The sequence below is a fragment of the Orbicella franksi genome, chromosome 12 (assembly GCF_964199315.1).
Source record: "Orbicella franksi chromosome 12, jaOrbFran1.1, whole genome shotgun sequence".
In the NCBI taxonomy this organism is placed as follows: Eukaryota; Metazoa; Cnidaria; class Anthozoa; order Scleractinia; family Merulinidae; genus Orbicella; species Orbicella franksi.
This window is the reverse complement of record NC_138156.1, coordinates 14,365,395-14,391,203: the sequence shown is the minus strand read 5'-3', so window position 1 is coordinate 14,391,203 and position 25,809 is coordinate 14,365,395. Positions and strand designations below refer to the sequence as shown.

The 25,809-nt window shown below is 38.4% G+C and overlaps 1 protein-coding gene and 1 pseudogene across 5 annotated transcripts in view; one reads left to right on the top strand and one right to left on the bottom strand.

The window, feature by feature from the left end:
- Nucleotides 1-25,809, bottom strand: part of LOC145462388 (A-kinase anchor protein 10, mitochondrial-like) — a 77,106-nt gene that overhangs the window by 19,500 nt on the left and 31,797 nt on the right. For 3 of the 5 annotated variants that reach the window (XM_081445902.1, XM_081445901.1, XM_081445900.1), the window contains 6 exons: nucleotides 12,668-12,770; nucleotides 10,301-10,353; nucleotides 9,245-10,142; nucleotides 8,998-9,082; nucleotides 8,703-8,826; nucleotides 4,895-5,037 (listed from right to left, as the gene is read on the bottom strand). In XM_081445902.1, coding sequence (XP_081302028.1) covers nucleotides 4,895-5,037; nucleotides 8,703-8,826; nucleotides 8,998-9,082; nucleotides 9,245-10,085 — 1,193 coding nt within the window. In that variant the 5' untranslated portion in view covers nucleotides 10,086-10,142; nucleotides 10,301-10,353; nucleotides 12,668-12,770. The remainder of the gene's footprint in view (nucleotides 1-4,894; nucleotides 5,038-8,702; nucleotides 8,827-8,997; nucleotides 9,083-9,244; nucleotides 10,143-10,300; nucleotides 10,354-12,667; nucleotides 12,771-25,809) is intronic. The other 2 variants (XM_081445899.1, XM_081445898.1) reach the window with 1 other exon arrangement.
- LOC145463623 (uncharacterized) lies at nucleotides 12,823-23,303 on the top strand (annotated as a pseudogene).

Genomic DNA, 25,809 nt, shown 5'->3' with positions numbered 1-25,809 from the left:
CCCTCCCCCTACCCCATCTACAATGTTGGACATTTCTCCAGAGTTTCAACATTGTATGGGGTGGGGGGGGGGGGGGGCAGACAAGAATTTTGAAAAGGATAACAGTGCTTTTTCAAACTCCGTTTTTAAAACACAGATAATTCATGCAATGATGCAAGTGTCCCAAGGAATTTTGTCCACCATTGTAGTCCTTGGAAACCTTTCTTGAGTTGTTATTTGGAAAAGTAGGAGGAAAGTTCATTTTGTAGTGCCATTTTGACTGTCATAATTTGCCCATATCTATGCCTGGGTTTTACAAAGACTGCCTGGATGTATGGTCCACTCTCACAGGGAAGGAACTGTGTTCTTATGAAGATATAATGAATCAACTTGTGTGGAATAATAAATACGCTCTGAGTGATGATAAATCTTTGTATCATGTCTTCTTTTGCAATACACGTGGGATAAGTAAAGTCGGAAATTTGCTTTCTAAAGATAATATCTTTCTAGGAAGTGAAAAAATCGTTAATGCAAAACTAAGTCCAAGTCAATATTTCCTCTTAATGGGAGTGGTCAGTGCCATACGGAATGAATGGCGTTCCACAATTAAGGGAAAAAGTGTTCATGTTGAACCGCATCCTTTCATTGAAAATTTGTTTCAAGTGCCAATAAGGGGCCAGATGTTTGATCTTTCAAGCATCTCCTCCAAAACACTTTATAGAGAGTTCCCATAAAGAAATTCCTCTGACCCCTCAAGCTAAATTAAAAGATGAGTACCCTAACCTCTCTCTCGACTGGAAAGAAATCTATTCATTAGCCTTCAATGTTACTTTGAACACAAAGTTGAGAGTATTTCAATACAAATTGCTAAACGGTTTTATTTTTACAAATAATAAATTATTAAATTCAAGACTGTAGATTTGCCATTTTGTACCCTCTGTCCCTTGAGCATTTACTATTTTTCTGTAAGACAACTGAGATCTTCTGGAAAGAGGTGTTATCATGGCTGGCCATCCATAAAAACAAAGTAGTAGATTTTTCACTCATAGATGTTTTGTTTGGTAAATTTGATATTGATAAAGACTTTATAGCAATTAACCACATTCTTTTCCTTGCAAAGTTTTATATCTGTAGGTGTAAGCTTGATAATACAAAACCATCTGTAGACGTTTCCAAGGCTAAATTGAAAGCCACTCTTCACATAAAATTTTTGATTGCCAAAAGAAATGGTAAACTTGTACAACATTACAAAAAGTTGGATTCCTTTATTCTGGTATTAGTATAAGCAACTCCCCTTTCTTTTTTACCATTAGCATAATAGTAAATAATAATGTATCATGTCACGCAAATTCAAAGCCTGTTTTTACACTTTGTGTAATAAGCAGGTTTTATTAAAATGGTTTGTTCTTTTTCCGTGCTCTCCTTAGTATTACATCCTGTAGTGTAATTGCAACGTTAGTATTGTAAGTGATGTTTAGCATTGTAAGCAATGTTTCTATTAGTAGCAGAGCTGGTGCACGAGTGGAGCCCCATACCTTAGAAAATTTGGTAACCCATCAATCTCAAAAATTTTGGTTGTCATGTGACTGTCTGTACGTACGTCCATCTGTCTGTACGCCAAGCCCCATTCCTTAATGAGTGAGACAATCTGAGATAGTGCAGACTGCAATTGATAGCTCTGCCATGAGTCCCATAAATACTCATCCCTGCTCGGTTCACTTCCGGTTTGTATCTACCTTGGTAGTCTGCTAGGGCTTTTCCCCTTAGCAGTGAGTACGTTTCAAGGTTCTATTCTCATTCAAGGTCTGAAAATTACGTACAAGTACTGTTTGCCACGACAGCTTTTAAATATTACTCAATAATACATTGAACAAACGTGACAATTTAGCTCTTTGCGCCAATTTTGTAACTTGATACTTTTATTTTCCTCGCAAAGGTATGTAACATGAAACTCTTAGTTTCTCTAAAACACACAGAAAATGAGCTTGTTTTTGGGGATAAGTGAAAGAAAGTTAAATATCTGACCAAGAAATGGAAGAGAAACAATTTTGTTTTTTCTCAAAACGCAAATTTTCTTATCACAGATGAACAAGAACTAATTTAAAATTACCAGATAGTCACGGAATACCACTTTCTTTTTCTGTTGCCACCTTTGTTGTTAACAATAAAGCAATTCAAAATTAACACACAACAATATCGATTAATACCACTGGGAATTGTTTCAATGAGAAGTATTGAAGGTAAACAGCGGTACTTGGCCAATATTATCCTGCATCAATGAACGAGTCTCCTCAAAGACTGATTAAACTAATTTGCGCTTTCATTAGGTGCCATGGCGTCTGCAGCAATATCTGAGCACTTTCCTGGTTTCTTTTGTCACAAATTTACAATTTGCAGAATATTTAAGCCACTAACTCATGAACTTTTTGGTCTCTCTTACAAATGCAGTTAAGGCAAGAAATAAATAAGCCGCTGATGAGAAACTTCACATTTTCCTTCTTTATTTAAACCCTGACAAACATTCTATTGTAGTTTGAAAACAGCAGATGATATTTGTTGAACCGACCTGTGGGTAATTCTAAAAGATACGTTAAACTTTTGCACTAAAAAGGGACAAGTGGCACTACCTAGTACCTGACATTACATGACATAAAAAAAACATGTGGAAACCTAGTATATAACACTTGCGATGCTAGAATGCATGCCTCTTACATGTTGGGTTCTACCATAAGGAAAACTACTCAACATTTGTGTGCTATCCCGTATGCAATGTATCCTCAACCTAATGTATAGAAGACACAAACGCTAACTAATCTGCGCATGCTTTTAGAGCAAATTGGTTTTGTACTTAAGAGAATAGTACCACAAGGAGAGCAAGGGGTTACTTGAAACAAATATATAGCTTTGTGATGTTGACTACTGACGTAGTTATAACACATTTTACGTAGGGTACACGTGCACCTTTCCCAGCTCAACCACACCATTTCCTTGTCTCTAGACTGACTAATTAATTAATTGAAATTAATCAAACAAAGATTAAAGTTAACACCTTAGTGCATTAGTTCCTAAGCGACAGGCAGCCCCCAAAACCATCCCAATAGTGCATTCTGCACTAAAAATGAGAGTTAAGCACCATTACCATAGGTACATCTTTGATATTAGACATCCATGCTATGATTAATTGACAGCTGTCAAAAAAAGGTATCTGCTTACCGGTACAACGTGACCATATCGCAGGCTCAGGTCAAGAGCTAATCGAAGTCGTGTGTTTTTTGAAGTTGACTGTTGACCAAATACTGGGTTTTTGATTGGATCGTGGGCTCAAGCCAGGTTTTTACTCTGGGGGAGAGGGAGGGAGTACATGCAAAGGCAAAATTTTGGCGCAAATTAAACCCTGATGTGTTCTTCCGACATTTTCCTTGCACAATCGTCTCTTGGAAAGTCCCTTATATATTGTGAATGTAATTTCTACAAACTTGGGTACACTTATTAGGTATGGTTTGTTAAAATGTAACTAGATTAAGAAAAAATAGTGAAATCACACGCTGAACAATCACAATTGATCATTTTTTGAGTTTCTGATCCAGGGGGAAAAAATCCTCTTTTCATTCATGGTTAATTATTGTAATCAGGAGCTCCACTTTTAGGCTTGGCTAAATCTATATATTATATTATGTAGTGTTAGTAGTGAGTGTTGTAAGTATTGTTACTACTGTAGGTAGCATTGGTTTTGAAAGTAACATTCGTATTGTAAGAAATATAACAATGTAAGAAATGTCAGTAATGTTAGTATTAAAGGAAGGAATGATCATCGCAGTAAATTTTCCAATTTAAGCAATTGAAAAGAAGAAGCCTGAAAAAATCAGGGCTTCAAAGGGATTCAAACCCATGACCTCTGCGATACTGGTGCGATGCTCTACCAACTGAGCTATGAAGCCACACATTGGGAGCGAGGTCAATTAGTTGAGTTCATATCTTCCTGTGAGGAGAGAAGTATATATGATATGAAGTATATATGAAATAATTCATATTTGAACTGCGGTTGTAGATGAAAGCAAAGAATGATCATCGCAGTAAATTTTCCAATTTAAGCAATTGGAAAGAATTCTTTAAAAGCTTGTTTGTTCCTCCTCAAAGTCACATTTTCATTGATTTCGACATTTCTGTTCGTATTTCCACAGTCTAAATCCATATTTGAAAACACCTTCCCCCCCCACAAAAAAAAATTCAGACCATAGTTTCAGTTCCCTGCATTGTAATATAGTGTAAAACAACAAGGAACAACTCAGTGACAATATGCAGTAACCTTAGATTTGTCAGCATCGCCATACATGGACTGGTGGAAGCAGCACTTCGCCACTGAAACGAGCCAGCTCTGGCTAGTTCCACCGTAAGTTAACGTTTTTGCTGGTTTCAGTGATTTCTGTCGGATTTCCACAATTTAAATCCTCATTCAAAAACACCTTTCCTCCAAAAAAGATATATACGTTCATACATTCAATTCCCGTCATCATAACCTGGCGTGCAACAACGCCAAATGATGATCGTTTCTCTGCCATATTACCAAAGCAGTGCTCAGCTGATGTTAGAAAGTAAAGCAAAGGTAAAGTGTACCAAACTCACTCTATACCCTCGTGTCTAGGTGACTTTGACTTTAATGAGACATTATAACATGCGGACTTGGCCCCAGAATGTGGGAAATCCATCTCAATTTTAAATATTTTCATGAGGGAGATGCCCCAGGCCCCCCACCGGGTCTGCCTTCAAAGGTTGGTATCTCAAACCCTATTCTCTAAATCCTCTATTTGCCCCAGAGGATTATGCATCATGCAAGCTATCACTTAAAAGTAAAACATAAAATGTGACTGTTGTAAAATGCGGATCCTTTGGGGGTGGAATCAATAGAAACACTCACTTGTCATAAATGATCATAGCATCATCCAGAGCATGTTGTGCATTGTACTGGCCAGTCTCCATTTGTGATTTTAAATGAAACTGAAAATTATCTGCAGTCAACCAGAACTCCAGCATATGTCGAATCCCTTCTTGCTCCAGGAACTGTCAATTGAAGTAACAAAGATGATTAAAATGATTTTAAAAGTGGCAAGTCAAGGCACTGCTACCTTTACCAAAGGGACACCTCCATTCGGGTGACTGGAACACCGTCAATGAAGCTTGATATGATTGGAGTACAAAAATCACAAGTGACAACAGCCTTAAAAATGTGACCTTTTTAATACATGTAAGTACATGTACTGTGCATCAAAAAATGATATAACCAGGCTTGAAGAGGTCAAATAATTGCCTGCTTTATCTTCCAAAGTCAAAGTGGCAAAGGTGGTTTGAGTTTGTTTCAGCAGTTTGTTTGAAAAGAATACATAGCCTGAGACGTTGTGACATTTTGGCTTCAGTCTTGGACAACCTTGTACAAACCTGCACTTTCAGTATAGCCTGCGTAGCAAGCGTTCGCATACAAAGAGCTTTTCCACATTCTGACTCACATAAATTGGAGTGAGAGCAAACATTTGACGAAGTAAGAGGGGGGTGTGGGGCAAGAGAGGGAACACTTGCCCGCAAGCCCCTTGATTTTGAAAAACGCCTACTGGGTTTCACCGTTGAGTCCATTTATTGATTGACAAGTTTGTCACTGAGCTAAAATCATAATAGTGCTACATGTATGTACATACTCATTTGGAGGGCAATAAGTCAGATGTTTGGCTTAAGACCAGCTTTTCCTGTGGATTAACTCTAACCGTTCATTAGTCATTTAATTCTTTTGCTGCTAAAAAGTATTTAACTGTTGAATTATAGAACTGCGTGGAAATCAGAAGCCTTCATTTGAAAATTGTCAGCCCTAGTAAATTTGCTTTTGCAGAGTATACAACAACCAGTCGCCAGCTTCTAAAATTCGGTCTCACATTACCTGGACACAAAAAATGACTCAGTAAAGCTAAGTGAGGTTGTCAAATGAGACTATCAAAGATTGGTTCTCCTTCCCTGGTTCCTGTTAAGATCAATAATTAAAACAGCAGCTGAAAGACTTTCGCTGAATCCAGCGCGTAATAGAGCCACCAAGTATTTGCCCTCTTAAATATGGTGTCTTCTGGGTAAAATTGAAGACATGTGGGGACAATTGTCTTTCCTACCCTCCCTGAGAACCTTTTGGCTTTCTTATTGTTCTATTGTTCTCGAGGACAAATAAACCAATGAGAATCGACTTACTGAGCATATTTCTATAGAACTTAAGGGGTCCTAGAAAGATGGTTTTTCATCTTAAAATTGTGTGCTTGAAAAGTACAGGACTGGTAATCATGGTGCATTGCGGACCAAATCTACCAACTTCCAAGGTCTTTTTTTCGTTCCTAACATGTAGAAATTACTACTTTGGGACTTAAAATAGAAAGGAAAAATACCTAAAGTCCAGGAAGCTGCTTTAAATCCACGATCTGTATTCAAAAGTTTTTTTGAAAGTGCTCCGATTGTCATGTTTTCGTGGCAGTTGAAGGAAGAAAAAATTCTTCACCAGAAAGGTTTGTACACATCAATCATTTGATAATCATCACTTTTACAAGCTGTTGTTTAATACCTCAGTGATAACCCTGAACGTTTCATTGAAAGCAATACTCAGAATTCATGGAATCGTTACTTGGTAAGTATGTCAATGCAAGGTACATGGTGTGATGCACTAATTATACAAGCAGTTGCAGAATCACTAAATATACAAATTTATATTGTAGAATCTCGCATAAATATTGGACTGGTGACTTTGATAGAGCCACATCATACATAATGGCAGCAAACAGGAGCAGTTTATAAATTATACAGGTCATGTAATATAAATGAAGTACGTTATGTATCAACAGTACCAAATAGCTCTTACTTGGGAAATGAGCACCATTGAATGGCTATTGTGATTTCAGTTTCACAGAGCAAAATGTTCTTTCTGGACAAGAACATACAGTTAGTAGAAAAAGAAAACACATCTGAAGAACATTGCAATAAGCACCACAAGCGGTGAAAATGATAAACGCAAATCCAAGACTCATGAGCAGTAAAAAATGGAATTCTTACATGAACTACTACAGAAATACCAGAAAGACTAGTAAAAAGAGATTGAATTATAAATATAACAATGATAAGCAAAATTTAACCACTAAAGAGAATGAAAACACTGAATGTCAAAAAGCAAGAATCAGGGCTTGAAATAAAAAAAAAATGTTTATTTGCCATTTTGCAAAAGTTGTGAAAAGTCAGTTGCAAGTTCAAAAATTTAAGCCCCAAATAAACATAAATTGATTGTTAAAAATCACAATATTGAAAATCACATTAATATTAAAAATGGTTAACAAGGCTCTGACTTTATTATTTCAACAGCTGTTATATCATTTCAAATGGATCATGAATGTATAAACTTACAGCATGCACGTAACCTTAAACGAACATGAAAGATTGTTCACTGTTCACTTGATCTACAAACATTCAACCCCATACAAAACTAAATGAAATTTGCATTCAAATTTAAAGATATCCACGACTTCAAGAACAGATACAATCCTGGAACTTATCCCATCGTAATTGGATAAAAACAAACTTGCAACTCCTGGAAAATTAGCTGCATGGGGACCCATTGATACATACATTTCCCAATTCTTTACCTTAGACGATACACTGATACACTTTCTTTACACATGTTCTGTTAAGCTCTATCTATGGCTTCAAATCGGGGTAGCATAATCAGCTAAAACTGTTGAGGTACATCGTTATGAAATCTGTAAATCTTTGCAACAACAAACACGCTTGACATGAGTGACCTGCCATGTTTGTTTTGCGAGCGGACCGAACAGCAAAATATGTGCCAACGATACATATTTATATAGAAACCACTGAAATGGCATCTGATTGAACAAGTCAAAGGTAAATTAGGCAGTATTTTGCCCACAGATGTTCAAATTTCCCTAACAACTAGGACACAAAACAATTAAAATTTTTATATATCTGCTTTTAATTTTTGGTAAGAGTTGCAACTGAGGAGCAAAAGGAAAATAGGTAGTCGCAAATGCGACCGTATTGGTTGCAATGTCAAGCCCTGAAGAAAGAAAAAAACAAAACATGGCTGCCTTAATAGCCGCAAGGTTCCATAACACTGCGTCCCAGGGCCCATTATATATTTGTAGTTGCTGTGACCAGCTGTGATATAAACACAATGCTTTCGCAGCTGCTAAAATAAGAAAATCAAACCCTGCTGCTGAAAAAATATCTTTTAAAAATAAAAAGTGTCAACAATCAAGAGTGGCTGCATAGAACATGTCATAATTAATTACTTAGTAAAGAATAAAGTTCCACAACAAAATAAACCATCAGCGCTTATAGATATCCTTGAAATAATCCAGCATAAGTTTCCCCCAACTGAGAGTTCTCACAAATTCAGGTATGGCTAAGTATTAGCCCATTGAACTGCCATCTGTAAAGATATTCTTTTCCATTCCATTGCAGCAGACACAAGTACCCATTGGGTACCTATTTTTTAGTTTGCAATACTTGACCTGGATGGCCACCTCTATAAGGTTACACTATTCCTGGTTCCAAATATGTCCCCTGAATGGAGGTTCTATTGAATGTCCCTGACTACATGTAAATTACCTTATCTCGTGTTGCCTGTGGTATCAACCTTTATGTAAATATATGTTAGTTATATACAGTATACATGAGAAGAAGTTACTGACCTCCATGAAGTAAAACATAGCATTTTGATTGTACAAAATGTCAGACAAGAATACTTTTCCACTTGTCAAGATGTCAATTTGATGCTTACAATAAAATGAACTGGAAAGAAATGCAGGGAAATACCTATGGGAAGAACACAAAAAAAACACTGTGTTTATCTTGATAGCATTAACTTTTTCAGGTTTACTGGGAATGAAACTGCACACTCTAAAGACAAAAAGAGAGACTAATGAAGCAGTGGAGCTTGGCTTATCAGGCTCATAGAGACAAAAAACTGCAAATATGTCAACTTACATCCTTTCCATTACATCATATGCAAACACCTGTGCTGGCTGAAAGGAATCTGGACAAATCCTTCCATCTTCACTACAGAGATTGACTGTTAAAAAAATGATAAAATCAACTTAAATCTTATCAGGATTGAGTTTGAGTATGTCAAGTAGTTTCAAACTTTCACATACTATGAACATTTTTTTAGTGACCCATACTAAGTTTTACTGTTTGTAGATGATTATTAATCAATTTTAGTTGTTCCACTTACTTTCAACCTGACGTCGGATGGATTCCTCCAGCCCGATTGGGTTTGATGCCTCTAATGAGATATACTTGCTATAAATACTGACAGCATCTATAACTATACTTCTTGTCCTTCTTCCGCAAAACCCATGTTGTTCATTTTCAAAGTCTGGTGTCAGGTCAAAAGTAACTTTTGATGATCGAATTCCTATTTGTCTCCGACCAGTGTCATTATTGATGTAATTTGTAGTACCTTGAATGCTTTCTCCCTCTGCCTGGTTACTCAAGTTCATTTGATTTAAACCATCAAGTAAACCACTACAGTAACTGAAACGTGCCTCTTGATTGCTAGAGTGGTTCAAATTACTAGAAATGGAAGTGTTATCACTAGAAGTTCGTTTATGTCCACAATGATCACATACATCTTTGTTTGATGAGGTGGGGTTGATTATATGTCCACAATTGTTGCATAGCAACAAAACTTCACTGCTATTCTTTTCCATAGGAATTGATGAAGTAAAACTCTCTGGCTCATAACTAGTGAAGTCACCAAACTCGTTATTGTCACCATCTAAAATACATGACTGATCTGCAACTTCACTTGGACTACCACAAGTGTTAGGTTGATTTAAAGAATTCCCCATGCTACACAAAAGCAAAGAATTTGGCAAGGCAGTCACATCTCCATCTGGAATGGCACTAGCAGTCTCACCTTTCGAAGATTTTAACCTTGACATAGAGTTAATTCTTAAGCGACTTATAGTTGAAAGTCTAAACGTTTCTGCTGTCAGCCAAAAGTTTAATAGATTTGTAGCATTTTGTTTTTGCATATACTCCATAAAATAAGGTAAAACACTGTCATCCATTAGGACTTCTACCAGGGTCTTGGACAATTGCGATTTTCTCCGAAATGTTGCTACACACTGAAATAAAAAAGGACAATAAAATTACTTTAAGTATTGTACAAAGTAAGTAACACCCTTCAGTTTCAATAACATTGATTTATAAAAGAGGAAAAAACAATTTGAACTGCTGTAGATCAAATTCTGCACTATAATGGTACACCAAATGTATATTGTACCTTGGCAGACTTTTTCCGTGAAACGCTTGCAAATAACTTTCTGCATTCTTGAACTGTGGAGAGAGAAAAACCTATGTGGTCACTACTTGGAAATTCATTTAATGCCGGCAGTATAAGCAAAAGCATGGTTAACAGAAATCGAATTCACCATTCCAAATCAACATCATAGATGGATTTTTTGGTTTCAGCAAATTGAAGTATTTTTTGAAGTTTGATGCGATTCTGTATTTTTCAGTGGTGGGGAGGGAAGGGGAAAAGCAATAGCCTCTTCCAGACGTTCAGTCAGTTGGGGCACTGGGCAAAAAACGTTGCACAAAAAAGAATAAAAAAAAGTGTGGCAAGAGGAAGTGAAAGAACGCCTGTGGGCAAACTTAAAGTGCACCTAACCCCCCAATTTTTTTTTCGCTAAAACAAATCCCTTGTTATTCGAAGCATTTGGGTGAAAAAATTTTTGAATTTGGTTGAATCCTCGATTTTCTATGCCTTTTCAAAGTTGTGCTTGAAGTGTTGTGTGACCGCGTTTTAGGGAGTCTGGGGCAGTGGTTGCTGATGATGTCTACCCAGGGACTAAACACAATGGCGCCTCAGTCAGATCTCTGTATTTGCTTGAGAAAGTGGAGAACAAAACTAATTGTTCCAATATATTTTGGGACTAAAACGTCCACGTTTAGTTTCAGAATCATTTCTCTTCTGTCACTGGAGTCAGAGTTAAGTTCTGATTTGGAAGACTCCAAAATAAACTTCGATCGAGCACGACAACAACTTCGACAACTGTGAAGTCACTACTTACAGCTTTGAGAACAATTTGCAATATTTCAAGCGACGAAGGGAAGACTTCTTTGCAGATGAGCTGCTTGTATATTAGGAATGGAGAGCTAGATATGAAGTGGAGGAGCAGGCAAATGAAAAGCAGGAAAGAAGACTCATGGATACCCTGCGAGCAGGTGTCACAACAGCTGCTGGATCGATTCTCCTCAAACATGGTCGTGAAACAAAATGGTGGTGTTTTGGAGCTACTTTCGAGATTTCATCAGGGCACAGAAAATTGAGGTTTTAACTGAATCCAAAAATTTTCTCACAGAAGTATTTCAAATAACAGGTAGATTTGTTTTAGCGGAAAAAAAAAATGGGGGTTAAGTCCACTTTAAAGGTTGTTCCGGTATACGAGGATCTGGTATACCCTCTGATTGGTCAATTTTGACAGGTTTTGTCAACACTTGAGTGTTACTGACGTAGATGAGAATGCAATATGGCGGCGGTCAGAGACTTTTCAACGAGTGATGTGGCGTTCAAATCTGTGATAAACATCACACTAAAAAAAGATTTTCCTCATGTGGAATGCCTTCACTAAGAACAGAAGGATTGCATAAAAAATATGGTCTATGGAAGATGTCTTTGCAATCCTTCCCACCGGTTTTTGGAAAGAGTTTAATCTTTCAACTCTTTCTACGAGTTATTTCTTCACTGAATGTAAAAGTTCGCACCATCTCCATGATCATGGTGGTTTGTCTAGCACTCCTGGCGATAATGAATGGGGTTGACGGACCTACACGACTCCCACCATGACATATGTACATTTGCCGTTCTGTTTTCAGTCGATCGACCTTTCGCTTTGCAGAGTTTGACACTTCTTTGATTTGCCATGTAGTGTTTATACTTTGTTTAGGCTTGTCTCTATTGCAAGATATCTTTTAAAGTCTCCAAGTGTTGGCTTTTGAGGGAGAAAGTTTGAAATATTCCAGAATATGTTGTTAACTTGCATTCAAAATAAGGTTGACAACTGAAAGCCACAAGCCGTTGGTCATGTTACAGGTCCCAGTAGTCGGTCTATAAGTGGTCGGAAGGACCTTTTGTTAAGTTTGCCCACAGGCGTTCTTTTGCTTCCTCTCATTGTGCTTTTTTATTTTTTCCTGCACCGTTTTTTGTGCTGCACCCCAACTAACTGAATGCTTGGAAGAGTATGTTGAACAGGATGTATTTTTAAGATCATAAATAACATTGTCTTGCATGATTCACACCCCCATCTTTTTTTTTTGAGTAATCAGTACCTCTATAGGAATGTAAAGCTGATGGAAAGCTTTCAAGAAGGAATTCATAGCTAGACTCAGCAGAATGTTTAGGAGAAGCTGATTTCCCAAAAAATATCCTAATGCCTTTTATGTTCTGAAGTTTAATTGTCAAAAAAACCTTGACACACAGGTCACCTAAAATTTTGGAGGAAAGGTTCTTTTAGCATGTAAAAGTTATGCTGCCACTTCATTTGTTCAATTATTTCATTTTTTAAATGATACTTGATCAGGGTTGCCACTTATTAGAACCCAAAAAATTCCCTGACTTTTCACTGACCTCAAAACAATTTTCACTGACCTTGAATTAGGTGAATTATCAAATAAGCCAAATCCACTTTTAAATTAGCTTCAGCTTCTTTTGCAGACCACCGTTATGAACAGTTCTATTTTCGTTGCATGATCTATGAACATGAACACGAACAGCCCGTGATTTACAAAGAATGCGTGACTTTGAACAATGCGTGATTATCGAAATATGCGTGATTATTTTTCTCTGTTTCTCTGTTGGTCTTAAATAGTTTAGCAATTGTGTTTTCCTTTATTAGACAGCTCATGAATAGTTTGTTTTAGGACTAGAATTTTAGGTTTCGACTTCAGTTGCGATCAGCGTCAGTACTGCGAACATTCAGTTGTATTTAACCTTCATTGTATTAGTTCTTCCAAGCCACAGAGATCCACTCTTCAGAATCTAATAATCAACTACAATAAAGATTAAAGAAATCTACGGTGGTTTGATACATTTGTCGCCTTCTGCACCAAAATTTCTGAAGAGCAACAAGCCTCGTCCAAGTAGCAGAGCCGACCTATAAGCAACAAGGACATATGCATCTTCGGTAATTAGGAACAAACAAGTCAAGGAACTATGTCCGATGGTGAAGAAGTTATTGCATCCTCTCAGCATTAAGTTGAGTTCAGTGGGACCAGAGAACCCTCCCCGAATGCTGAAAAATAAGAGAAAGCAACTCAGAGGTAAAGTCCCGCATACGATAAATAGGGTCCGAAATTTATTACAGATTAGGACCAAACAAAACGACGTATAGAAATGGAAATCGAGGAGTTGCAAAAAGATTTTCAACTGCCACGTGATGTACATGCTGAGCATTACGGCTATGTAGACCTCAGCCAAGTTCCGAAGTTAGACGAGTGGGAAAATTTGCTCACCGATGATGTCTTTGGTATTGAAGAAGAAGTTGAGACACACTTCAAAACACTGGGTGGCCCAATTGCTAGTGGTTAACAATAAGTCAGTGTTCCCACCCCTAGCTTCGTTCAGTAAGAAATGCCCTGGTTTAATTGCACAAGGGAGCGAAAGTTCAGAGCCAAGTGCATCTCATGGAGCTGGCGAGAATTTGGATAGCCCGAGTGGTCAACAGTAAGACATTACTGGCATTGCTCAACAACAAGGGCCTTCAACCACACAAGGGAGCAGCCATTTGGAGGAACATGATCCACCACCGCCATAGATGGCCACATAGATTTGGAAGCAAGTTTCTCTCCCAAAGTTGATAACAATTTGCAGCGAAACGAATCGTCTGCTAATAATGCATTTTCAAAAGAAAGCTCGTTGGGACAACCAAAAACAGAAAGCGGCTCAGCATCAGTTCTTCCTGCCAACCTAAAGTCACACGATCTGGAGTTATTCAACCTCCTAAAATAGCCTGTCCCGTCGATGCTTGGATAAATGATCTGGTGGAATTTGAAGAAACATGTCTTTCATCTGCTGTACGTGAAATGTCTATCACAGATGCGTTATACAAGTTGGAAGCAAGCAAGGATATTCCAACTATAAGGCTAGTCCCATTCAATAGAGGGCCACTACAATATGTGGAGTTTGTTGAACAGTTTTGTGGTGTCATGTACAGACAACATAACTCTCCTGACCGCTTTCAAAGCTATTTTGAAGAAACCATTGAAAAATTAACTTCAACTGGAAAACAACTCTATATCATAGGAGATTTCAACATTGACCTATTAAAATTTGAGACCTCGGTATAGTCATGATTTCGTGGTAGCTCTCCAAAGCTGTTATCTCATTCCTACCATTGATAAACCAACATGTGTTCAGAACAATTCAGCCACCCATTTGATTACTGACCTAAGTGATCATTTTGCTCAGTTTTGCATTATGAAATCAGTTAGGGAAAAGCCTACAAAATCCCCAAAAACCAAAGTTTGTGATTACTCACAATTTTCCGCAGATTGTTTTAATCATGACCTTTCTCAAGTTAATTGGAGTAGCATGTTTCTCCAATGCAACAAATGACATGGATAAGATGTTTTCTTCTTTTTACAGCGAGTTCAACAAAATTGTAAACAAGCATGCACCTATGAGGACACTCTCACGCCGCAAGGCGAAACAATGCTCTAAACCTTGGATAACTAAAGGAATAAGAACTTCAATTAAGATTAAAAACAAGCTATATTTATCTGGCAATGACGCTAAATATAAATTTTATAGAAATAAAATCTGCAGTCTAACATGAATTAGTAAAAAGCAATATTTCTTTGAATATTTCGAGGCCAACATAAATAATATGAAAAAACTTGGATGGGAATAAATAACATATTGAATCATAAAACCAAGAAGAATAAATCAATTAGTGTACTAAAGGACTTCAAGAACAATAATGAGGTCTCCCGTGACCCGACTCCCAATATTACCTAATATTCTCAATGAGCATTTTGCAACATTGGGACAAAAATTAGCAAATCAATTACCTTCAACTCCAAAATGTTTCACTGATTTCTTAGGGAAATGTAAATCACCCGTCTCATCCTTCTTTTTTCAACCCATCACTCCAGCTGAAATTCGCCTGGAAATATTTTCTATTCCTAACAATAAGTCACACGGCCCCTACTCCTGCCCTACTCTGGCATTGAAGTGTGCAAGTGACGTTCTAAGTCATGACTTAGCACAAATCTTTAATTCACCTATATCACTTGGAACATACAAGTATCCCGCAAAACTTAAAATGTCAAAAATCATACCCATATTTAAGGCAGATGATGAAACTAAACCAAATAATTACAGGCCAATATCTTTACTGTCCAATTTCAACAGAATTTTTGAAAAATTGATGTACAAAAGAATGAAAGTTTTCATAAATGGAGAAGACATACTTTATCGCTCTCAATACGGATTCTGTGAAGAACACTCAACCCAGCATGCAATTATTAACATAGTTAATACTATTCAGAGTAATATGGACAAACGTCTTTTTTCGTGTGGTGTTTTTATAGACTTAAGGAAAGTATTCGATACAGTAGATCACGCCATCTTACTTGATAAACTTAACCATTATGGTTTTCAGGGAATAATGAGCAATTGGTTTTCATCCTATTTGCAAGACCAGACACAAACAACACAAGTTGGTCCACATATCTCTGAAAGAACCTTAACAACTTGTGGTGTTCCACAAGGTTCCATATTAGGCCCATTATTGTTTTTATTGTATATCAATGATATTTACACCTGTTCCAAAGAACTCAATTTCTATCTTTTTGCTGAGGACACTAATATCTTATACGTGGACGAAAACCTTAAGGTAATTCCTTAGTATTGCATTGCACATCCCTACTGTGCACAATTTTTGTGTCATTAGCGTGCGCATATGAGCGTGTGCACGTACAAAATGTAAGAGATTTCCCTCAAAAAACATAAGAGATTAAGAGATTTCCCTATTAAATATTTATCAGTCTTTAATCTCTCCTTATATCACTTATGGATTATCTGACAAAAACGTGTATTACATTTCATGTACTTCGCAAAGAAAAATGAACATAACATTCCACTGTTTATTAATGCTAAGTTTTTGCCTCTGAACTTTTTATACTATAAAACTTTATCTAAATTGATGCATGACGTTAGCACTGCTTCTGTCCCAATTAACATATGTAATTTATTTACGAAAATGTTTAGTGTCCATTCTTACAACACATGTTCTTCTACTTCAGATAATTTTTACACAAAAGCTTCAAGACTTGAAATACAAAAACTGCCTTTTCAAGATTTGGTTCTAATCTACGGAATGAGATACCAAGCTCTCCGAGAGAACTACCAAAGAAATCATTCAAACTCAGAATTAAAACACAAACTACTAAGTGTTCTCAAGGATGAAGATTCCTTCATTGAGGTTTGCAGGATCATTTCTAAATTAAAATGTCAGTAGCAGTAGCAACAATCAAACAAACAAACAAAAATATGTTATCTATTAAATCACATTCTTTTCCCACTTTTCCTTTTTATTTTATTCACTTTTTTTTCTAACTCTCTATTTTTTCTATAATAGTAATAAAAGTAATAATGATAATAATAAATCATTTGTAACTATTGATAGACTGGCCTGCCTAGACTAGCACAGCTATTTGCAGGCCAGTCCAACTGGATATGCACACAGTGTTGGTGTACAGTCGCTAACTATTGACAAATGCCCGACTTTTACTCGAATATTTTTTGTTATGGACTGAATGTGAACGAAAATAATTGTAGTCATAGATTCTCTGTTATATCAGCTCGTGGAGTTGTTGTTTGAATCTCCTCTTTTTTGCCGGGTTAGCGAGTAACAAGCAGAAAACTTTACATGACTCACTGATCGGCCGCGGCGTTACATTTTCAATCCCAAATGGTGCAGAGTTTGCAGTGTTTGAAGCGTTTACAACGTGTCTAACGTTCGTTTGGTTTTTCGGTGTTAAATCGTGCCAAACGTTCCGTTTCTATTGCTTCTATCATTCATTTTCCCATCTGAGGCACGATTTACGGACACCATTACAGTGTAAGGATTTCTTGTCAGGCCTTACAACAATAAAAGCGAGCAGAGTGGAGAACTGGAACCTACTGAAAACTAGTTACAGAATACCGAGAGTGCAGAGAGTGCCAAAAGAGATCTTGTTTTCTAGTTTTTATGCCAAGTTAGTGATCTAACTGGTCATCCAAATGAACGGACATAAGCTATCTTTATAACATCAGTAGCATCAGTAGCAAGTTGACAAATTTACTCAAGAGTTGTATTAGACTGTTGTTACCCAACAACATGATACAGACATACGTTAATTGAGAGGTCTTTAGCAACTTTTCACAGATGATTGCCAAGAAAGAATACATTTTTGCTTTTTTAGACGAGTTTTTGGGACAAAGTCGGCGGTGCTGTTCTCAATTGCTGGTTTTCAGTGTCACGCAATTCAAAATACATCAAAATAAAAATCAAAACCGTTCAATAGATAAAGTCCAGAATCTGGGAAATGAAAGAAGGTAGATATGCAAAGACTCTCTCCAAGATTCTGGTCACAGAAACATCTGTCACTGAGATTAGCTACAAAAGCGTGAATTTATCCCTAAAGGAACTCTAAAACATTAAAATAATACTTTTTCTAAGACATAAATTGTTCATATAGCCAAATTCCCCGAAATAAGTCACTTTTTTTAACCATTGTGACAGCTCTCTAGGCCATGCTGGTGCCCATCCGTATGGGCAGTGATAACAATGGGGTGACAGGCCTACACAACTCCTATCCACGTGTAATAGCCGCTTTAAAAGTTTTGGTTGAACTAGTATATCTTTGACGATCTGCCTCTTTTGTATGGTACGATAGGGGGATCTTTGAATATTTCGCTAAGCAATAATCCTGTTTTTAGGAAGACATTTCACCAGAGTAGAGCCATTAGAGGTCATAGGTCTGCGTGGTTTTGTTGCAAGTTATGCTACTTGTTATCATGGGTGTAATATTTATCTTTGTCTGGCTTCGCCAGAGATAGCTGTAGCTTTCCTTGTTGAAAGCTATGAGTATGTCTTAGAGAATAGTTCTTATGTTTCTTGAATCAATTTCATCGAACTTTTTGTCCTTCTAGTTTGTACGTTCTGGAACTGCAAATGTAGATGTTCACACGCAAGTCTGTGGACTGTTTTGCGTGTTGTTTATGATATTGTGTGGTTTTGTTCAGGCAAAAAGCTCTGAATTTAGGAGTTCTTCCTATGATTGTTCATCCAGCTCCATGTTGTGGTTGTCATTGCTTTTATTTGCGATGTTGTTAGGTTTTCTTGAGACTGTTAATAGTCCCTCTTTTATTAGGAGGCTCGTAACCTTGTAGATCAGGCAATACCGCACCTGGCATATTTACCACTGGTTTCGATCCTTCTGGATCTCATCAGTTGCCAATAACAGGGAGTGGTAGAGACCAATGCGTGGTAACACTCCGCACCTGGCAAGGTGTCACACTACTGTTTCGGAAATCTTCAGTGATCTTCCAATTCAACGGTCCTCAAACCACTTCGAATACTACTTGGAGTAAATTGAATACCTCGGATTACTGATCGCAGTATGAAAAAAAAAGAATTTTCGTATTTTTAAACACGGAATCTTGCTAAAACGCTTCAGGTACTTACTTGCCACATTTCATTTCTGTGCGGAGATTGGGCGACTTTGGATGCGCAAGAAAAACTGTGAACCAGGGCAGGGGTTTGTTCAAGGCTAATTATCTCGAAAAAAATGTGTGGCTACTCCAATTTTTCTTTGTGGATTCCAACAGCCCATGCAAAGATCTTTGTATTTAGTAGGCACCATCCTTAAATAAAAGAAGATAGATATCAAAGGTTGCAAGGCTGTAAGGTTATAATGCTGCAAGGTTGTGTGGCTGTAGGTATGTAAGGCTGTAAGGCTGTAGGGTTGCAAGGCTGTAGGGTTGTAAGGCAGTAGGGTTGTAAGGTTGTAGGATTGTAAGGCCATAGGGTTGTAAGGTTGTATGGTTGTAAGGCCGTAGGGTTGCAAGGCTGTAGGGTTGTAAGGTCATAGGGAAGTAAGGATGTAAGACCATAGGGTTGTAAGGCTGGAGGGATCTAAGGCTGTAGGGTTGTAAGGCAGTAGGGTTGTGAGGCTGTAGGGTTGTGAGGCCGTAGGGTTGTGAGGCAGTAGGGTTGTGAGGCAGTAGGGTTGTAAGGCAGTAGGGTTGTGAGGCAGTAGGGTTGTGAGGTTGTAGGGTTGTGAGGCTGTAAGGATGTAAGGTAGTAGGGTTGCAAGGTTGTAAGGATGTAATGCTGTAAACTCACTTGGTGAGCCCTAAGGCAAAATGCATAATGTGGTAGATGTAGAATCATTTTTCCACTAGTTGCCATGGTAATGGATAACAATACTAAATATGTTAATATGTTACGAGTCGAAGGCCATACACTAAACTGTTTTATTGAGCCTGTAAGGTTGTAAGACCTTACAGAAAACCCTTACCCTCCAAACCTAACCGTAAATCGTGCCTGGTATATGATCAGTTGACATTGTGAGGGATTTCCAGGGACCTTTCATGCAAAAAACTGGCTTGGTAAACAAAATGATCATCTGTTTGTTGCAACCAATTTTGTATTGTTTTGAAATGTTGAAAAACCTTCTAACAGGTTGTTTCGTGCAGACAAGAAAATGCATGTCAAAACTGAAAGATCTTATCTTCCGCTGAAGTTAAGATCAATTGCTCGATTAGCTAAAATTAATGTCACAAAAATTAAGATATATCAACTGATACAGCTGTTAAATACAAAAAAAAAAGATGGATAAATCAGTGGTAAACCTTTCTGCTTCATTCAACCTGGAATTTTACTAGCTGTGGGAACCAACGATTCTGATTGGCCAGCCTGTAATTGTATTTTATCAAAAGTTAACAAAAAGAGTCAACACAATCGTTTCATCTGGAATCCATTTAGGTTTTTTTACAAAGGCACAGAAGGTTTCGTTTGTAGTTTAAAACAAGTTGTCATGTTAAACATGCCTTGATGTAACAGAAATTGACATGACATGAGTAATTTAATGCTGCCACTGAAAGCCACAAAACTTTCAGCTGATCCCAAGTTCACTGAGTTCAAACCTCTCATAGCACTGGATCGTCACGCAATAAATTTAGGAAGAGGAGTGTGGTTCTGGTCCAGTTTAGGAACAAAAATGATACTTCAACAGTCTTCCAAGTACCGTTTACAAGCAATTTACTTCAAACATTTTGCACGTTTTTTAGATGCATTGGGAAAGCAGGTTCGCTAATGCTTTCAGTGAAATAACTCTAAAGCCATCCTTCAACAATGTTGATGAACATTTTAAATGATCTGCACGTTGGAAGATTTATAAACTATGTAAAATTTGCATTCGTTGTACCTAACCTGTGCCTGCCTGTGCCTGAACAGTGCATCAATTGAAGCTGAAGTCAACATTCATGTGCCAGCGGCAAGTCACCAAGTAACAGACGCAAGAACAATGACGCCAAAGATAGTTCAAAACCCGGGTTCTAAACGATACTTAAAATAGAAATCAAACGAATGATAGAAACGATACGAACGTATGATAAAAGCAAAACGCACGATAGAAACATTGCAAACGATAGAAACGATCCAAATGATGGAAACAAAACGAACCAAATGAACGATGCAAATGTTTTCACTAGCTGGACAAAATGGTTATGTTTAACATTGAAATTCGAACCAAAACTTTGGTTCAAAAATATGAATGGAACGTTAGAAAATCACTTTTATCTTTGATTGTGTCGACTTTCTGTGAAAAATACCTATTCGACTTGAATCTGCAACTCATGTACACCTCGATTTTCTAAACTTTTGTCTCAAAATTTTAATGACAATGGAAAGGAAGTCAAAAATTTCAAACTCGTTCACTCCTGTTGTTATTGTAAATTTCCTGTATGGTCTTCTCATTTTGTTTTCGAGTGAAAGTAAGTAGATATTCTGGGATTTTCTCATTAGGAGATAAATGCACATATAATTTACTTTCATTTGATGTCGTCAGATTGTTATAGCTGTCTTTCAATTTTATACTCCACTGTGTCTTTTAGCGTTACATATTTTGTAACGGCTCTGTACACCAACACAATGCGCTTGGCAAATGTTCTGTAAAATGTAGATTTTATCAACCCATTGCCTCCCAGGACTTTTTGCCAAAAACACACTTTTTGGACATTTTGGAGATTTTCAGGCTGGATATGAGCCAAATTAGCTCCAATCTGCTCAAAAAGGCATTTGTAATGTGACAGCATGCTTTTCTTTCCACTAGCATCGCATTTTATGACATGTTTGCTTGGGCATGCGCAGAAATCAAAATTTCTTTAGGCTTTTCGTTTTTTTTTGTTGTTTTTTTTTTCGCCTTTCCTTTTTTTCCTTTTCTTATCTTTTTGCTGCAGTGATTGACCTTCTACTGGGCTTGCTTCGAGTTCGAAAAAGTCTGAGAAAGCGTCCTTGAGACAGGCAATTTTCACTCTGGAGTAGCCACCCATAGTTGCAAGAAATTTCGCTCTGAGTTTTTCACTCAAATTTCATAGCATTTTCGTGCATATTTCAGGGTCCATTGAGGCAATCACCCTGATCTGGGTATCATTGGAAAAATCTTTTACTCCTGCAGAAGTTGAGTATGGATGATGCCAATATTGGTCAAAGCTGATGACGTCAGAAGTGGAACAAAGGCCAAGGCTCGTCATGGGCGGTTATGGGTGGCACGGGAGTCAATGGGTTAAGAAATAAAATAATGAAAAAAATGATGAATCCACATCCATGACAAGCCGCACTTGAAAAATGACACGCAAATGGTGCAATTGAGAATGCTGTTATGCATATCACTGGCAATGCAGAGCGCACAATATCTGGTCTTGGCTCACAAGGAATCATGTACGTCACCGCATTGAAAACACTAAAGGAAAACTTTGGCCAGCCAAACATCATTGCTAGAACATTCATCAGAAAAATCAAGGAAAGAAGAAAAATTCAGCATGATGACAGACAGGACCTTCATGAGTTTTCCCTTGACATGATCAATTGCTTAGCAACACTTTGCCAAAACAATTACTTCGCCGACGTCAATGCCAATGACAATCTCCCAAAGATTGTCAGACGTTTGCCATATCATCTAATTGAAAAGTGGAAAAATGTGGCCACAGACATTAGAGAAAAGAGCAATATCCCTCAGTTGGGACACATTAGCAATTTTGTGAGGAAATGTGTCAAGGCGGAATTTGATCCCAATTTTGGTGAAGTTCATAAGATGGACACTTCATGAAACACTGGCTTTTGAAGAGAAAATAGAAGAGGAATTCATTCCAATTAAAAGGCCCCAAGAAAACTCCCCAAGTGCTACATTTGTCAGGCAGAGCAGAGTCATGACTGCCCCACTATGGTTAATAGTATGCCAGAAGAGGGAATACAACATGCAAAGAACCACTGCCTTTGCTTTTCATGTTTAGTGAGAGGCCATCCGATGAGGGAATGCAGGTCCAGCAATAAATGCGGCAAGAATGGCTACACCCGAATTCATCAACCCTTGCTCCATACAGACCCTCCTACTAACAGCGGAGTGGCATCAATCCTTGATAAAGGAAGTATCATGCCAGTGGTTTGAGTCCAATTTAAAGCAGTGAATGGAAAAGTCCGGGAAGGGAATGTTGTCGTGGATAGTGAAGCAGTCACAAACGTGATCTGAAAGGACTTTGCTAAAGCACATGGCCTTCAGAGAAGAAACGTGCAAATTGACCTGGCAGTTGCTGGCAGCGAGAGAGTTCAACAGATGACAAGTAGGCAATTGAAATTCTGGATCTCCCCCCTGGACAAAGAAGAAGAATTCACCATTGAAGCCCTTGAAATCGACAAGACCATCTTAAATATTCCTGTCCCCAATAGACCATGGCTGAAGTCTTTCTCACACCTACGCGATGTCGAATTTCCTCATAAGGCTGGACCCATTGACTTGATATTAGGAGTCCAGTATACCATCTTCATGCTGAAGAAGAGGTGTGTCAAGGTCTGCCATTCCAGGCTGTGGGGAAGTGGACACGCCTAGGATGGCACGCGATTGGCTCAGACAGCTCCAAAGGAACCACCCAGTTTTGTTCCATCAGCTTTGTTCAGAAACTGAACATGGAAAGATTTTACGAATTTAAGAATCTGGGGGTTACCAGTACAGGCACATGACTGTTCATGTCCTAAGACAGTAATGTCCTCAGAAGACTGAATGGCTATGGATTTATTTGAAGGCTCCTGCACTAAAGAAGAGAATTATTATGTTATAGGCCTACCATGGAAGAAGGATCCTCACCTACTACCAAACAAGTATCCGCTAGCAGAGCAACGGCTCAAATTTTTGGAAAGAAGCTTGTCTAAGAATAAAGGAAAGGCAAAGATGCACAACTGCACGATAGAGGAGTATATAGAAAACAGCTGGGCTCACCCACTAACAGAAGAAGAATCACAGCCTGATGTTACCTGCCACATCATGGTGTTTACTCACCAGACAAACCAAGTACTCCACTTAGTGTTGTCTTTGACCCCGCCTCCCAATATCAGGGAGCCTCTCTGAATTCCTTCCTCTGCAAAGGACCTTGCCTCATTGGAAATTTGCTGGGTGTCTGCTGCGTTTCCGTGAAGACCTTGTTGGTTTTGCTGGGGATATCTCCAAAATGTACCAACAAATCCTCCTACCGGAGAGAGACACTCATGTTCATGGATTTCCTGTGGTGAAATCTCCAAACCAAGAAACAGCCCACCAAGTAACTCCTGTTGCGAGTGACCTTTGGGGACAAACCATCACCCGACATGGACAGTGATGTTATGCTGAAGATTGCTAAAGAAAATGAGAGTGAGTACACTGATGCAGCCGTAATTTTGCGCCGTGATCATTATATGGACGATCTGATTCACTTGTGTCCAACCCCTCAGTTAGCAGCAAGCCGAATGACAGCACTCGATAAACCTCTTGCCCAAGGAAGTTTTAAGATAAAAGAATGGCATTGCTCTTCCCAGCCAGAAAGAAAGGAAAAGCGAGACAGCAATCCAGTCAAGCCAGCCATGCCAAAGGAAAGAGTCTCAGATTCTCTCAGATTCACAACCCACTCGGACTAGCTTCAGCAGTTACAATCAAGGCAAGAGTTGCCCTGCAGGATATCTGGAGGTCAAAGCAGTTTGACTGGGATGATCCTTTACCAGAGAAGATCAAAGACCTATGGCATAATTTGTTTGAAGATATAGAGAAGCTTAAGGGCGTGAAATTTCCAAGATGTCTTAAGCTAAGTATTACAAGTGGACCGTCTCAATTGCATGTCTTTGAAGATGCCAGCAGCAATGCTTATGGAGCTGTTGCATACCCCCTGTGGCCTACACCAGATGTTCCTGAAGTTTACTTGATTTCAGCCAAAGCAAGAGTAGCCCCCCTTCGTCAGAGTACAGTTCTGCATCTGGATATTGTAGCAGCTCTAATGGCATCAAGGCTAGTCTAAACAATTTATGAAGAATTCAATGAGAAGCCCGAGTCCATGGAATTATGGTCTGATTCAAAGGTAGTTCTCCACTGACTTCCCTCAGACTCCTCCCTTATGAAAGCACTTGTAGGTGTTCATGTCGCAGAGACCCAATCCACATGGAATGAAGAGCATTGGAGATAAGTTCCCATCGACTTTAACCCAGTAGATGATCTCTGGAGAGGACTTCCCATCGAGGAACTCAATGGCTGATGGATGAAAGGTCCCACTTTCCTGAGGAAACCCAGGGAAGAATGGCCCGCAGAGAAACTAGACAGCCCCATGGCAAATAACCCCGAGATGAAGAATGCAAAACACAAACTGGTTGGAGCCATTGTCCAGAACCAAGATATTTTGAAGCCAAGCACCTTCTCCAGCTGGCAATGACTGCCTATTGCATGCATGTGTTTTCCATCTAATGCAAAGCAAAAAGCAAGAAACCAGGTATCCAGTAACAAAGTACACGAAGGACCTCTGGTCTCAGAAGAGATGGATCAAGCAGAGCACCACTGGATAATGTAGGTACAGAGAGATCTGGAAGATTGGCAAAATTGCTTTAGTAATTTGGCACCATTTGCTAAAGGTGTGGTGAAAGTAGGAGGAAGGCTAAGACACGCACCTCTTACCTATGAAGAGATCTATCCCATACTTCTGCCAGCAAGCCATCCATATCCAAGCTGATCATGCGAGAAATACAAACTCAAGTTGTATATGGTGGACCTGAAAGAACCCTGTCAGAAAGTCGCTGCAAGTTCTGGATAACTCGTGGGTGAAACAGTGTTCCGGATAAGTAAGGGGTCTCAGGTCAAAAACCCGACAAGGTCAGCAACATGACCCGACAAATTAATAGAAAATTTATGATGATTTGGTGGAAGCATTGGAGATTGACCCGTTGGAATTCCTCATTGACACCATACCTTGAAAATTATCTGGAACCCTGTGAAACCTTGCAAAGGAAGTGGTCAAAGATTGTACAATTTGCAGAAAGCTTCACCAGGCACCACATAGCACCCCAATGGCCAATTTGCCACCCGAGAGGTTGAAACCATTTTCCCCTCCCTTGTCTGTGACTGGTGTTGATCTTTTTGGCCCCATCAACTTGAAAACTAGACAAAACAGAACAAAGAAAGCCTGAGGAGCACTGTTCACCTGTGCAACTGTTTGCACCATTCACCTGCAGATTG